The sequence below is a fragment of the Macrobrachium nipponense genome, chromosome 39, assembly GCF_015104395.2.
Source record: "Macrobrachium nipponense isolate FS-2020 chromosome 39, ASM1510439v2, whole genome shotgun sequence".
In the NCBI taxonomy this organism is placed as follows: Eukaryota; Metazoa; Arthropoda; class Malacostraca; order Decapoda; family Palaemonidae; genus Macrobrachium; species Macrobrachium nipponense.
In genome coordinates this window covers 10,747,525-10,762,615 of record NC_061099.1, presented here as the reverse complement: position 1 = coordinate 10,762,615, position 15,091 = coordinate 10,747,525, and the positions used below count along the sequence as shown (strand labels likewise).

Here is a 15,091-nt window from a genome sequence, read left to right as displayed (position 1 = left end):
AATACATGGTTGAGTTCTGAATTTATTGAGAATGTAACTTAAAATACTTTGTTTAATACATATTATAGATATGAATAGCTAGGAATAAAATATTTGTTGAGAATGGAACTTAAAATTCTTAGTTAAATACATACTTGAGTACTGAATAGCAAGGAAGAAAATATTTATTGAGAATGTAACCTAAAATACTTAGTTTGATACATAGTTTAGGTATCAATAGCTAGGAATAGAATATTTGTTGAAGTGTAACTTAAGATACTTAGTTTACTACATAGTTTAGGTCTGAGTAGCTAGGAATAGAACATACAAGAAAATATAAAAGTATTTATTGTTTGACATAGCTGTTATTTAACGAATGTACCCATGTATACATTGACACATTATAATCAGATATTTACAAATATCCAGAGATCAAGTCCCATACCCCCAGCATGTGGTTCTCATACCTCCCAGGGGTATGGATACCCTTTGTTAAAGGTCACAGGTTTGGCTCCTATAAATTTTGTATAAGCGTAAGGAACACCCACACACATCATCTGACATTTATAACTACGTATATGATCAAATATAAAAATCGGGAGTTATACGAAATATATATTTTCACAATTCGTTTCACAGGTTTGACATTTCGATCGTATGCTCAAATGGCCTTTTGGAGCTGAGTCAAGTCATCAGAATAAATATAGTTTTTTTTTTCCCTGACACTTAATGGCTTCCATAAACAAGCTCACTTGGTGTATTAGTTTTCTGATATATACGCGATGAAATTGGTACAATGATTTCCACTGGAGACTTTTGTGTCTTTGGTATTTTCAAATAAGTCAATCCACTTAATAGTATTCCTGTGAATCATCCTCTGACGCCATCTAATGAGCATTTTATGATTCAGGGTCGACACCGTAATTACACGCGAATCATAAGACCAAAAGTTGTCTTTCTGATAATATGCTGACGTGGTTTCGCCCCAATTAGCTCTATGGCAACTGCAGTGATTAATTCAACTTGAATTTCATAGAGAACGTACTGGAAGTTATGATCAGAGGTATTTACATTATACACACACACACACACACACACACACACACATACACACACTAAGGATGGCCCAGTGAAAACCATGGGTAGCCAGTCTGGGCCAGTCTATTTCGGATCGCTATTCAATACCTGCCTTATTCACGTGTGTCAAACTGAAATGGGCTACAACGTCTTTTACTGAACGAGATGCTGGTTTAGTAACGCACAAAAGACTCTGAACCTTGTACTTCCTTCAGGAACAAATTTTTTCAGCCGGCTACTAGACGACAAAAATAAAAAGAATCATATTTTAGTCGAATACAGCTTCCGTACGGAATATCACACCTTCCATAACCCTAAGGAGTAAAACATAAGCCTGAAATAATAATTTACAAGAGAGTAAAGACGTCAACAGATACCGAAAATATTTAAATGACTTTATCAATAGATTGGTCCGGGTAATGAGAAAAAGAAGGAATCTTAGACAATAAATTCAGTTCTATGTTCTGCCACTTGTGAGACTCTCTCTCTCTCTCTCTCTCTCTCTCTCTCTCTCTCTCTCTCTCTCTCTCTCTCTCTCTCTGCTTTTAAATAACTGGTCTATACGGATAATCTATACGAAGTTGATTACTAGAGACGAAATGTGAATCCCACACTAAATATTAATGCTGTTCTATCAAATGCCATCCCCAAACTATTTATATGACAGGTCTTTAGCAAAAGATTCCTGCAATATTATGGTGGAGGTTATCCATTACATCAATCCGTAACTGGACAGGTGCAGTAAAATTAATTACATAGTGTCAAATATTATTTCCATATTTCTTTCTCGTATTCTGCATGACTGGTTATCTAGAATACGACATAGAAATAAGATAGAATCTAATCATTCTAAAAATAAATGCTTTATACTGAAAACATTCTATATAAAACTCGCAGAAAAACTTTCATTCAGATAGTGAGCTAATGCCAGAACATAACCTGAAGGTCTCTATTTGTCGTCTCCTTGGAATGTTCCAGGGATGCTGCTCTTTGATTGAATCATCCTCGGTTTGTTTCCGCTCGTTTCGAAACAATACTATCTAACGTCGTCTTCTCAAGAGTGCCATCGTTTTTGTCCTTTTATTTGTGGACTTCTTTCGTGATTCGCTCTCCCTAATTTGTGGTACGATGGAAGAGAAGCTGACTTCAATACCCAAGCCGTGACTTCAAACCTAATCAAGACAAGGTTAGATCTGAATACTATTAAGCCTCATTATGAAGCTTAATATTGTTCCGTTTGTATTCTACCTAATATAATGAGGAAGGGTCATTGGCCTCAGCTGGAAATTGCTTGCTGCAGAGGAACGATGATCCTCAGTGCTTTTATACAATGACTAATTTGGTTATTGGGATTTCTCTGGTTTCACAACTGCTAAGGTTTACTATGCGTCTTCGTGGATCCTGCTATATTAGTCAATTGGATTTGAAGAATCCTGAATCATATTGGGAAGCTGCAACAGGTAATGTGGACTACTGGATTTTTAACTGTTTGTGAACTAGAGAGAGAGAGAGAGAGAGAGAGAGAGAGAGAGAGAGAGAGAGAGAGAGAGAGAGAGAGAGAGAGAGAGAGAGAGAGAGAGAGAGAGAGAGAGAGAGAGAGAGAGAAATGGTCCTGAAATTTAGTCACGGGACAAGAAATGGGACACGTATACCTCCTCTCCTTCACAGTCTTATGTTTTCAGAAAAAGTAAGAAAGTAAGTTAGGAAAATAAGAATATAATGTTTTTAGAAAGTTCATAAGTTAAAAAATAAGTTACGAGAATAAATTAAGTAAATTGTGAGGAAACGATACACTTACAAATCAGCTGTTGACAACCAAAAGATAGATAGAGCAACAGGATGTGCTATACCACAATTTATCTGTGTGCTTCCACAGTAAAAATATGTATTATGTATACAGTACGTACTCGAAAATGTAAGTATACTTAAGTAGATATACACACGCTTTCTCTCCGAAGGCTGCATCACTTGTTGATAACGTATATCCTTTTAGAATAACAGCTATGATAAAAACTTCCGGTCTTCGTAACTTCAACTGCGCAAGAAAAGGATTACTTTAAAATATTACGACGTTAGCTGAAGATTCTTTAGAGGAATGGCGTGCATTTTACTTCATTAATTGAATTAAAGGGATTCAATTTCTTTGCATTAATGACCTCGAAGAGCGACTGACTGCGTGATTCCTTGTAATCGAAATCTAAAACATTGGCTTGGAATGCAAAGATCTTAGATCTAGTTCGACTTTGAACTGAACAGTCTGGACTCAAAACAGCCAAGGACTTGGGTTGTATGGACTCGAACTCAGCCTTGGTCTCAGAAATTTTTGAGAGAATTCAACACTGTGGCTGTGACCCACCACAGGCGAAAGACTACCCGGTCATAATTTCCTGCTTGGGTCCTCGGAATCAAAATATACATAAAGGGTGATGACACTGCAGCGAAACCTAACACGATGGCTGGGAATAAACTGGTTATTTTTACCATTTTCAGGTGGCCAACACGATTTAGTCATTGAAGTTGATTTTTCTCTTATTTAATCTGTTCGCCTACCTCTAGGAAATTAGTCAACAGAAGACAAACTCTCTGCCTTCCTGTAAATTAGGCAAAATTTCATTACATCTGAGGAATGACTTAAGACAAGGGTCATCTTACTGTGGAAATAACTTGAAGGGGTTTTAAAAGCTTCAACTGCTGAAAACGTTTCAGATAATAATGATAATAATAATAATAATAATAATAATAATAATAATAATAATAATAATAATAATAATAATAATAATAATAATAATAATAATAACAAATATATTTTACGCTATAATTAACCAACAAACTTTGAAGACAATATATCAAAGCTCACATTTTCATAAAGAACCAAAGAACCCATCGCTAATTTATATTACATATTGCTTACAGCTAGTTAACTTGAAATCCCTGAAATATGTCAGTTGCATTATAATGCAGGGAAATCTAAACAAAATCAAAACGTCTTACACATCCACAAACGCTCCAAATAACAAATAGAAGGAAAACCTAGTACAGGCTGCCCAAGGAGCAACACACAGCAGACTTACTCCTCAACAGCAAGAAGTGCGTAAGTCATTATCCGTCACCAGACACTCATCAGAGGTGTCCGTTCAGTAGCATCCGTAGATGCAGTTTGTGGCCAGTTAGACAAGCAGCTGGTGCTAAAGTGAGTTCATAAATTTTGTGCAAAATTCACGGGACTGTGAATCGAGGAAGTCAAGAGGGAAGGGCGCCAGGATAGCGGTAAATAGATAATTCTAGGAGAGCATTTTTTTTAATAAAAAAAATGTACTTTCGTATTTCGTATTTTACATGCGGGAACCCACGCATAATTCTGGTAAAAGATTAGACCTCATGTTCACAGATATTCCAGTTTAATCATTTATGCTTCTGTTATTATATCTTTTTCCTCTATCATTTCAACCGTGAATTTTATATATATATATATATATATATATATATATATATATATATATATATATATTATATATATATATATATATATATATATATATATATATATAGATATATATATATATATCTATATATATATATATATATATATATATATATATATATATATATATATATATATATATCTATTATATGTATATATATAGATATATATATATCTATATATATATATATATATATATATATATATATATATATATATGTGTGTGTGTGTGTGTGTGTGTGTGTATAAAAGGCCCTTTAAAACACTTTTAAAACTAAGGACTATATTTCGGTGGACTTACTTTCACCCTTATCAAACAGAGAATGACAGAAGGAGTTTCATTAGTGAAATATATGTATAGTAGGAGATTTGCCTATATATATATATATATATATATATATATATATATATAATATATATATATATATATATCATATCAATACACTGTTTTAAAATAAGGACTGTATTCCGGTGGACTTACTTCCACCTTTATAAAGAGGTGAATGACAAGACTTTCATCAGTGAAATATATAGTAAGAGATATGCTGTTAGGTGATGCCTGGGGACGCCGCTGAGCCATCGTGGGTCTCCAAGCATCACCTAAGGGCATACCAACACGGTGTTGCCGGGGAAAACTGAATTACAATCGAACATATATTACCTTAGAAAGGAAGTAACACATGGCGTGGTTTTGGTTAACATGGTTATTTAAAGTAATGAATTTTAGGCAGAATTATTAATCACAGGAAAGAAGAGCATTTTCAGGGATGGTACACATACTTTACACGTCAAAAGAGTGTACACATGCTTTACAAGTTGGCCTACCTATCACACCATTCCAAAATGTTAACCCATGGCTGGATCTTTGCTGGAACCTGCAGTAAATAAGGTAACAACAGAATGCGGGGTTACGGGTTTGAAACGTACGCGAAAACCTTCCTTGGGTCAAATGAGGGCTGCGTCGAAAATTTTGCCCAGCTCGGTCAAGCTGTTCAGATTTCTATAGATCACAAATTTACATACATACACACAGGTTTGTATGTTTAGTTACATTGATAAATGTGTGTAGTAAAATGCATGTGTGTGCTCACGCGTTTTTCATGAGTACAAATGAATAAGCACGTACAAACATGCACAAAAATGTGTATGTGTAATATATATATATATATATATACTATATATATATATATATATATATATATATATATAGAGAGAGAGAGAGAGAGAGAGAGAGAGAGAGAGACACACACACACACCACCAGACATGCTAAGTGCTTTCGTCTTAATACAAGATATGGTCACAGCGACTGAAGATATAGAGAAGTAATGGCCTATATAAATGTTGGGTACAAGTCATAAGGGAATACAAAAAGGTTGGGAGGTCACAGAACGGTCAACAGATTAAAATCCTAAATCTAATTATTGGCAATCCTCTTTATTCTATATATCAATTCCTTCTGGAATATATGTTTTATTACCGAGTCAAAAGAAAACAATCCTTGAATTATATTAAAAATCATTCAACCGGGTTAACTGAATCAAAACAGATTCTAAAAAGTTCCTTAAAATCGTTTCGTCACTAAAATGTAGTAAAAAAAAAAAGCATTATTTGTCTGACCTGTTCTTACTAAATACTTAATATTTAATGTGGTGTTCAATTCTTTACTGGTCTGACCTGAGTAAAATAAATCACAATCCTTAAATGGAATTTTTTTACCGAATACTGCTATTTTTCAGGGGCTATTTTAGAAGCATTTTATATGGGAAAGATACATTTGTATTAGACAATTTATAAAGTTTTCACAACTTCAAATCCGATAAAATGTGGCAAACAAAAGGTGTTTCAGGGCATTTCTTTTTTCTTAATTTTCATAGAAGCTATTAATAGCTTTAATTGAACAAATACCCATGATAATGGATGGATAGCACAAATCCGTTCCCTTTTTTCTGATGTTTTTGACTTGATCTAAAAACTCAGGACTGATTCAATACACACACACAATATATATATTGGTCTATGTTTTTTATGCTCTCTGCGTTTGTTAGTCTCTGGTTATTGCGTCTAAAATATATTGAGCATAGACATGAAATTGATGCGAATCATTTCTTCATTGTTTTAAAAGCAATTCATGTTCTTCTGGCGCGTCCTTAAAGACTTGTATCTACACAGGAAACATGTCGACATTTACATTTTTCGTCTTACGAGCCATTTCCTTTAAAGGATCTCCCTTCCCTCATCTATCTAAACGGACAAATATATATTTGTGTATACACACACACACATATATATATAAATCAATATATATATATATATATATATATATTATATATATATATATATATATATATATATATATTATATATATAGGTTTTATGTTATTTACACCTCTCACCCCGATTTCTGACGACCGTGCACTTGTTATTTCTTTTAAACTACAATGCAGTAGTATTGACCTAATATGCTGCATAACACCTACTGTGATCATCACCCAAGAGTATTCCCTAATGAACTTATTAAAGAAATTTATAAGGAGTTAGTGTAAATTTTTCAAGAACAATAAAAAATAGAATAAAGAATTTTGGCCAAATGCCCACCGCTGGCATCTACGAGGTCAATTCAGCGCTGAAACGGAAATTGACAGGACAAAAGTTTGAAAGGCGTAACAGGAGGAAAACCTCAAAGAAGTTCACGAAGAACAAATTGTTAGGATTGTTTATAGCAAGATGGAAGAAGGGAATATGAATGGAAGTACAGTAAAAGGAGGGAAAGGGGATGCAGCTAAGGGCCGAAGGGACGCTACAAAGAACCTCAAATAATGCCTACAGTGCACCTCAGGAGGTGCACAGACGATACTAACCCCCCTGTGGGTTCAAGAACGGTGAAATATTCAAATTATGCCGAAATAATTGCGGGGACGTCCGTAACTATGATACTGATGATGATAGTGTCAATGAAGAGAGAAATTACACGGTTATTATTATAGTTTTTGAGTCATACGAGCGTAAGACTGATCCCGCGCATGTTTTGTATATTTATATATTATTATGTACAACACAAATAATATGGAGTGGAAGTGGACCTCTTAGGAGAAAGGAGCATTGCTTACGTTCTCGGGGGAACATTCACGCAAAAGTGAAGTGGCAGGATTTGACTGTGGGGGGATATGGTGTGGGTGGTCAGTGGTCAAATGTCGAGGGGTAGTTACCGTTGACGTCCTCCCTAATAAACATTAAAAATGCCTCAGTTCCGATAAGGCTGTGCTACAGTAACTGAACTCTAATTTGTCTGAAGTACAGTTTGGACAGCTTTTGCTCTCGAATAGTGACAGTACCCGTCACCATCACTTTATTCCAGATGAAAAGAGGATGGTCCAGCGATCACTTCAACTCATGAAGTAGTAATCATTGCCTTGAAATGCCTTTTGGAGTACTCCTACAAGTCAGAGAGAGAGAGAGAGAGAGAGAGAGAGAGAGAGAGAAATGCTTATTTTTTGTAAAAAAGAATAAAATGTTAAGAATTAACCTTGGGACATCGTTGCCCATTTCCCCGACTTTGGCCAACCTCTCGAGACGCAGACCATTACCCGAATACCAATTATAGTAATGTAGAGATAAATGCCTTAGGATCCCACCCCTTCCATCGTGCAGCTCATTCCTCAAAAAAGTAAGTCCTTCAAAACAACTCTGCCAATGTAGTAGATTATTCCGAACCCTGGCTATGGCTATGGAGTCAAAACGTCCCAGTGTGCTGTTTTTCACGTCTAAATGACCCTTAGACTAGAGCCTTCCAAAGAGTGACCTGTTTCTAATTCAACACAACTAATTCGATAGTAAACCGTCAGGATGCTTTGCAGCTGTAATGGTAGGCAGTGCAATTAGGCCTAATCTGTGGACCCTTGCGCTTCTTTCTCAAGAAAAATAAGAAAAACGAACACTAATTGATGGAAGCTGTGTCACCTCATCTACGTATATCTCAGGCAACCATACAGCTAGCTTTCAGCTTCAGTCACTCCATAGCAGTGATGGAGATGGAGAAAAATTATTATTGCTTATTGCTTCTGTTATTCCCACAGCCTTTCTTCATTGGTAGTCCCGACTTCGAACTAATCTTTAATAGTCTTCATTTACCTGACGCACATCATGACACTACTCTCAGTCACGTTTCCTCTCAACTTTCACATCTTCTAAGAATTTGTATACGGAGCGGGATACATATGTAACTGGATAAATTGATACGTGTGTAAAAAAGTGTAGACTAACTGTAGAAAAGAACAGTTGGTCTATTCTATATACTCTCATGTTTCAGACAATTTCTATACAAGCCTTGATGAGATATGTTGAGTAGAAGAAAAGAAATAATTTTGAACCGATGCAAAAAAATAAACCTATCTTGATATTCAAAACTTGTGATACAATCGAAATGAACACCCAAGTAACGTGTAGCACTAGCTATACTCGTTTTCAAATTGAGGGCAATTTCAAAATGTTCAAAGGACTAAATTACACATCTACATATTTCTTGCTTTCCTTTACAGGTTTGCTATCAAAACATTTACATGGGTGGAGAAAGGATTCTATCTTCAGAATGCGTGAAATAAAAGTCTACATTCTGCTTTTCTGGTTAAGCTTTACAGGTAAGACTGAGATTCCTCATTCCTCACCTGTTAATTCATGAAAAGGGATCAGATCAACACTGATCGGTACAACCCATAAAGGACCTTTGTAGTAAGTCGTTCATCTAGATACCTCTTGGTAGCATTTTTTTTTTAATTTAGGCCGCTAGAATGCGCCTTGTATAACTTTTGCTTTAAACTGTGGCTGAGTAACAACCTTTACTTACAACAGTATAGATTCACTGCATCGAGGAGTGACATCACAAACTCTTTAAAAACTCCATTTCATTTCAGCGGTACGCAGTCAGCAGGATGTCAGCCCCCCAAGGATCTTAAATGGGGAACAACTTCTTGTGAATGGAGGACCTGTAACACTGACTTGCGAGGGACACGGACTTCTCATCTGGACATACAAGTACCAGGATTGCCATTATGTGAGTCTCTCTCTCTCTCTCTCTCCTTCAAGGAGCGCACATGGGTGGCGTTTGCACTGAATAAAGGGCTATATATAAGCCAAGTTGAACTGGGAAACTTGAACCAGCAGTTTTTCTTTCCATGACCTATAACCCAGAGGTCATGAGTTTAAGAAGGCTTGGGAGGAAGAGGAAGCTAGTGACCTAAAGAGATGCAAGGCATCGCAGACAGCTGAAGTTTGCCATGTTCCTGCCACCACCAACTACTACCAACTAACGTGGATGGAACACGAATCGTGACTCTAATAACTAACCTTCTGAACATCACTGGCGTTGTTCTACTGTCCACAATGTTGACTTGTGAATCACTTTCGTATTTTACCAAGTTTTTATTTATTTATTCACTCAATGTCTCAGTTTCACCGAACTTTGCAGGAAAGTTGGTTAATGTCCCGAAAGCTTTTATTCCTTCAGTTGCCGCATTTATTTTTTGTGACACAATATTTCGATTGCCAGGGTTACTGACTGCTGCATTCCTTTCGCTGCACACCTCCGAATTCTCCTCCTGCTTCCTTTTTCCCCATTCACATCTGTTTTTCCATCGTCTATCTTCTTGTTTCCAGCAGACCCAACCTAGATAAGGTAACTAATTAAAATGGCAGTCTTCTTTCTTCTATATACCTAAGGCGCTATCTATACCCTCCCTGACAAAGCTGACCGCCCCCCCCCCCCCCCCCCACCGTAACAACCGGCAACTGAACAACTTTTCCCCAGTGAGCATAACAATATTCAAACCGTTGATATGAATGTACTTATAAAGTGCTTATGCAAATGGCTTTCTTTCTGTAGAACTGACTCAAACGTGTTCTAATTCTCTTAGTACCCAAGAAAGTTTATGAATGCATTCCTCATCCTATCTCCTTATTCCAGGACATGGGAAAGCAGACCCAGATGTCGAAGACAGATGGCTCCTATCGATCTCAACTGACGGTATGAGAAGAATCCAAGACACATATGTTTGATATACAACATTGAGGGCAAGAAACTTATCTCTCATTGTGGGCAGCAAGTTTTTTATATAATGATACTAAATTTTGTACAGTTCAGAGTGACTATGGATCTATTTTCAGGTAACTGCTTAATGACATTTCTCTTATTATGTTTCAGCTAAATGACCATAACAGACAGGGTCATTACCACTGCCATTACAACAACACTAGCCTGAGTGACCCTGGGGCATCAGTCAGCACCTATGTCTACATTTTTTGTAAGTGACAGCGCTTCCCTCAACACAAACTTATCAAGGTCGATTGTTTGGATGTAAAATTCAGCTGCCATAGATATCGAACTTGTTTTATTTACGAATGTCTACCATATTCCAAGAGTTCATTTTCATAAAATGTTACTCGACATTGACAAGTATAAAATCTCAATCTCACTGATGTGTTCTCACTTGAGAATTTAAATCCTCAGCATCAATAACAATTCTCATCCAAGTTGAGTTGCTTTTCTCTACAGCTGATAAAGAACGCTTTGCCCAAATGGATCCAGATTTGTGTCAAGACTCCAGAATCACAGGGAATGTCGGTGGCCAAGTGGTACTAGACTGTAGACCCACCCAGCCCAATCTTACAGTTGTTGTTGAACATGGTGAAGAGGTAAGGCATTAAATAATCTTTACCTCGTAACAGACAGCCCACGTTTTTCGATGAGTTTTATCTGTAACTTTTGGTTAATCACGTAATTATTAAGATCTAACCTGACACAGCCATTTTCAGCCATTTCCACTTCTTGTATAAATTAGATTTAATACATATCCATATCCAACCACTTGAATGTGAATTACAGATTTTTACTTGTCACCCATATCCAAAAGTTTCTAGGTTTTAAACTTTTAGTTAAAAGATATATTCATTTTAACTTGCAGAAAACTATGGTATTTCAATTCTGAAACAGAACGTAACTTTATTTTAGTAACTAAAGCCCTCAACCTGAAATTTATAAATTATAACATTTGAATAATAGTGGTGTTAACACTCAGTAACATTTAAGTTATGAATTACAACCTCTATCATATAACCTACAATATCTAACCAAGGACGCCATCCACTCCTTAACTTATGAAACAAGACCCTTAATATTAAATCAGTATCCATGACATATTACATTTAATCTTTAATAAGCGGGGCATAACTCGTAACTCAAAACATACATTATACAGCCTTTAACTGATGAATTTATTTAACCTATGACAATCACATTTTATCTACCACATAATTCACTAACTTGTGCAATTTTATCCATTGCATTTCATTGAATCTCGTCTTTCGCCTTTTAACCACTATATTTCGTCCTTAAGTAATAATGCAAACTTTAGGCTGGACCATTTACTTTTAGAATTGATGTTGACTTTAATTAACTGCCAACATCTAGATTGAAAGTTACCAGCATTAACTTTGAACACTTAACATCTCATCCATTTACTCTTTATCTTGCAGACACTACCACTTTAGCCTTTAACTATGAAGCCTTTACCATTCAAATCTTAGTTTTACCTTAAATGTCAAGACTTCAAGTTTTAATTAAAACGTTTACATTTTAACCTGTGACTAGGCTTTTGTCCTCCATTGTCAAGGTGTTTCTTTAAATTGGGTAATTAAATCTGGGCTCTTCCACATTCAAGTTCTCACCATTCACTTCAAATATTGTAGCTTTGACACTAAAATTTCAGTCTTGAAGCTTAGAACCTTCAACTAAACCTTCCAAAAGCAGCCAATAACCTCAGTGTTTTCGTCCTATGAAGGAGATCCACCGGGGTCCTTTGGAGGATCCGAGGGCGGGCTATGAGCTCCGAAACCTGACAGAGGACAGTTCGGGAAAGTATCGGTGCTCTGTTCATAACTTCAGTAAGGTTTTTGAAGTGGAAGGTAAGGCCTTCACTCTCTCTCTAGCCTGTGTGTGTGTGTGTGTGTGTGTGTGTGTGTGTCATAATAAATCTGAAGTCATGGAGAAGTTATAACCTAATGAGTTTTCTATATAAAATTTAAAAAACGGGGATTAATTCTTCCATTGTTCTATATCATATGAGACACAGAAGACCAGTGTTGTGTAAATCCAAGCTAAGCTTAAGAGTGGCAAACCCTTTAGTTTCCTTACTTATTTTGATCTCTGTTAATTCTAAAAAAACAGAACACAAAAGCTACTTTGCTATCTTTGGGGAAAATAAATGGTAACTAGCTTTCTAAACAAGACCTTAACTGACCTAACTTGGAACACCCGAAAAAATCCTAAAACCTTGACCCCAAAAAATCACATTTTTCTTGTGCTGTAAAAAAAAGAAACTCGTGGAAGAGGGAAAGAAGAAAAGCTAAATTCCCAGCTTTCCATTGAGTGCATCCTCGATGACGCTTCAAATCCTGTGACGGAAGGTGGAGCTTCTAATGATTTGCAAGTCCATAAACTGTCCAGATAAATGAATTCATGCAAACTGTGAATGTAACAATCCCACACTGAAAATTTGGATATAAAGATCTGCAGAAAGCTCATCTGGCGCTTTCTATAGTCTGTATAGTTTCATTTTATCTCAAATGTTTCAGTGCAAGGAACTCTAAAGCCGCCAAAGTTGGGCATCATCAAGAATACTTTTCCAGTGGTGGGGTACAGCATGCATCTTTTCTGTCAAATTCCGAATAACAAATTCCAGTCGGAACCCGCTTTCAAATGGATTCGGTTCAACAAAGATAACGTGAGTATCGAGAGCGAGAGAGGCTTCACACCGAAGAATATAGTCTCCTAATCTTCGTCTATCTCACCAACGATGAATCCAGGTCTTACACACACACACACACACACACACACACACACACACACACACACTCACACACACACATATATATATATATATATCTATATATATATAAACTGTACGTATGTATGTATTATGTATCCACAAGCTTCAATCTCTTTTTTCATCCATGCTCAGTATTCACAATTCACAACTCACTTCCAAGAGGGGAAGTTGGCTCAACAGTCCCTTTATACATTTCCACCTGAACTTCCATAGTCATCTCTAGTCTCAATTTAACTGGCGCATGCCGAGCTACCTCCTCTCTCTTACACATTATATATATATATATATATATATTATATAAATATATATATATATATATATATATATATATATATATATATATATATATATATATATATATATTATTCTTCCAGAGGACGTTTCAGACACTACCTGAACATTATCGTGTTCAGTCTGACATGTATTATACCAGTTACCGTCTCGTCCTAAACGTCGCACTAGAGGACAGCGGAACATACGAATGCACCGTCAGAACTGAAGGACAACCTCCCTTGCAGACGGCAATGTATATAAGTATAAAAGGTAAACTGTTTCCTCTTTCACTATTTCGAACAAAGAGAATGACGTTGATGTGTTTTTGCAAAGAGTCTTTATGAAATGCGATCAGAGATTTAATCATTTTCTTCTTCTTCCCCATACGAGTACAAATATAAGTTCCATTTTCCAGAGAGTGGAGATCCCTTCCTAAAGGTCAGCCCTGTCACACAAAACATTACTCTCAGAGTATGGGACCAACTGGTTTGGAAGCTCGAGGTTGAAAGTTTTCCTCCATTCCCCATAATTGAGACAAGCAGCAAGGTAAGTGATCACCTACTTGAGAGTGACCTCATCTTTACTTCATTTTCCCCTCTCCTTACTCTTTCTTATGATTTTCTCCCCATAATCTCCTCTTTTCTTTCTGTCCCCTTCTCCACTTCAATCCCTTTAACCTGTTGCAATCATCCATAAGGTTATCAACTTTGTACAGTTGATCTCATTATGACATTCACTATACGTAGGTTAATATTAACCTAATTCAATTTCTATTCATTATGTTGACTACTCTTAGCTTTGCCAGAGAAAATACAATGAAATTGAGTGATGCTTAAAGTTCTGAAGAAAACATTTAAAAAAAACTTACAGCCCAAGTCACTTGTAAATTTGGGATGTAAACTCAACTCCAGTTAAAGTATGAAATTCAAAACTAAATCTGAATCTCGAAACTACAATGACCCTTTTGGTCACAGTTCGACGTCACGCAGGACGAGGACGGCACAACCGAACTTAAGAAATACCCTCTGACACCTTCTGACTTCGGCGAGCACACGGTGAACTTATCAACAAGGAGCCACTCACTCGGCGTCAAAACCGCTCAAGTTCACTTGTACCTGAAAGTCAAAAGTAAGTTCTGTTCCTTACTTTCAACTTTTCTGTTTCATGGCGGCTTCCTTTTGTGAGCTTAGAGAATAGGGATTTTTTGTTAAACAAATCTTTATAGTTCAAGGCATATCTGCCCTGTAATTGATTCTTTTCACTCAGGAAATTTGTTGCAAATTTAAACTTGGTAATACCTCGGCCTCATTTGCAAATAAAATTCCTGAAGAAATAAGGCCTACATTATTATTTGCAGACGGGCATTAAATTAAACTGCTTCTCCTAACAGGCAAAACGAAACTCA

General features: G+C 36.2%; 2 protein-coding genes across 3 annotated transcripts in view; both read left to right on the top strand.

Moving 5' to 3' along the window:
- Positions 1–15,091, top strand: part of LOC135210110 (vascular endothelial growth factor receptor 2-like) — a 131,000-nt gene that overhangs the window by 82,806 nt on the left and 33,103 nt on the right. The gene's annotated exons all lie outside the window — the stretch shown is intronic.
- The window catches only part of LOC135209902 (vascular endothelial growth factor receptor kdr-like), a 34,771-nt gene continuing 23,815 nt past the window's right edge, over positions 4,136–15,091 (top strand). The window contains exons 1-12 of the mRNA XM_064242643.1: positions 4,136–4,323; positions 9,073–9,171; positions 9,445–9,584; positions 10,494–10,553; positions 10,731–10,830; positions 11,082–11,221; positions 12,367–12,490; positions 13,160–13,308; positions 13,788–13,956; positions 14,102–14,232; positions 14,661–14,814; positions 15,077–15,091. The exon at positions 15,077–15,091 is cut by the window's right edge and continues 149 nt beyond it. Coding sequence (XP_064098713.1) covers positions 9,123–9,171; positions 9,445–9,584; positions 10,494–10,553; positions 10,731–10,830; positions 11,082–11,221; positions 12,367–12,490; positions 13,160–13,308; positions 13,788–13,956; positions 14,102–14,232; positions 14,661–14,814; positions 15,077–15,091 — 1,231 coding nt within the window. The 5' untranslated portion in view covers positions 4,136–4,323; positions 9,073–9,122. The remainder of the gene's footprint in view (positions 4,324–9,072; positions 9,172–9,444; positions 9,585–10,493; positions 10,554–10,730; positions 10,831–11,081; positions 11,222–12,366; positions 12,491–13,159; positions 13,309–13,787; positions 13,957–14,101; positions 14,233–14,660; positions 14,815–15,076) is intronic.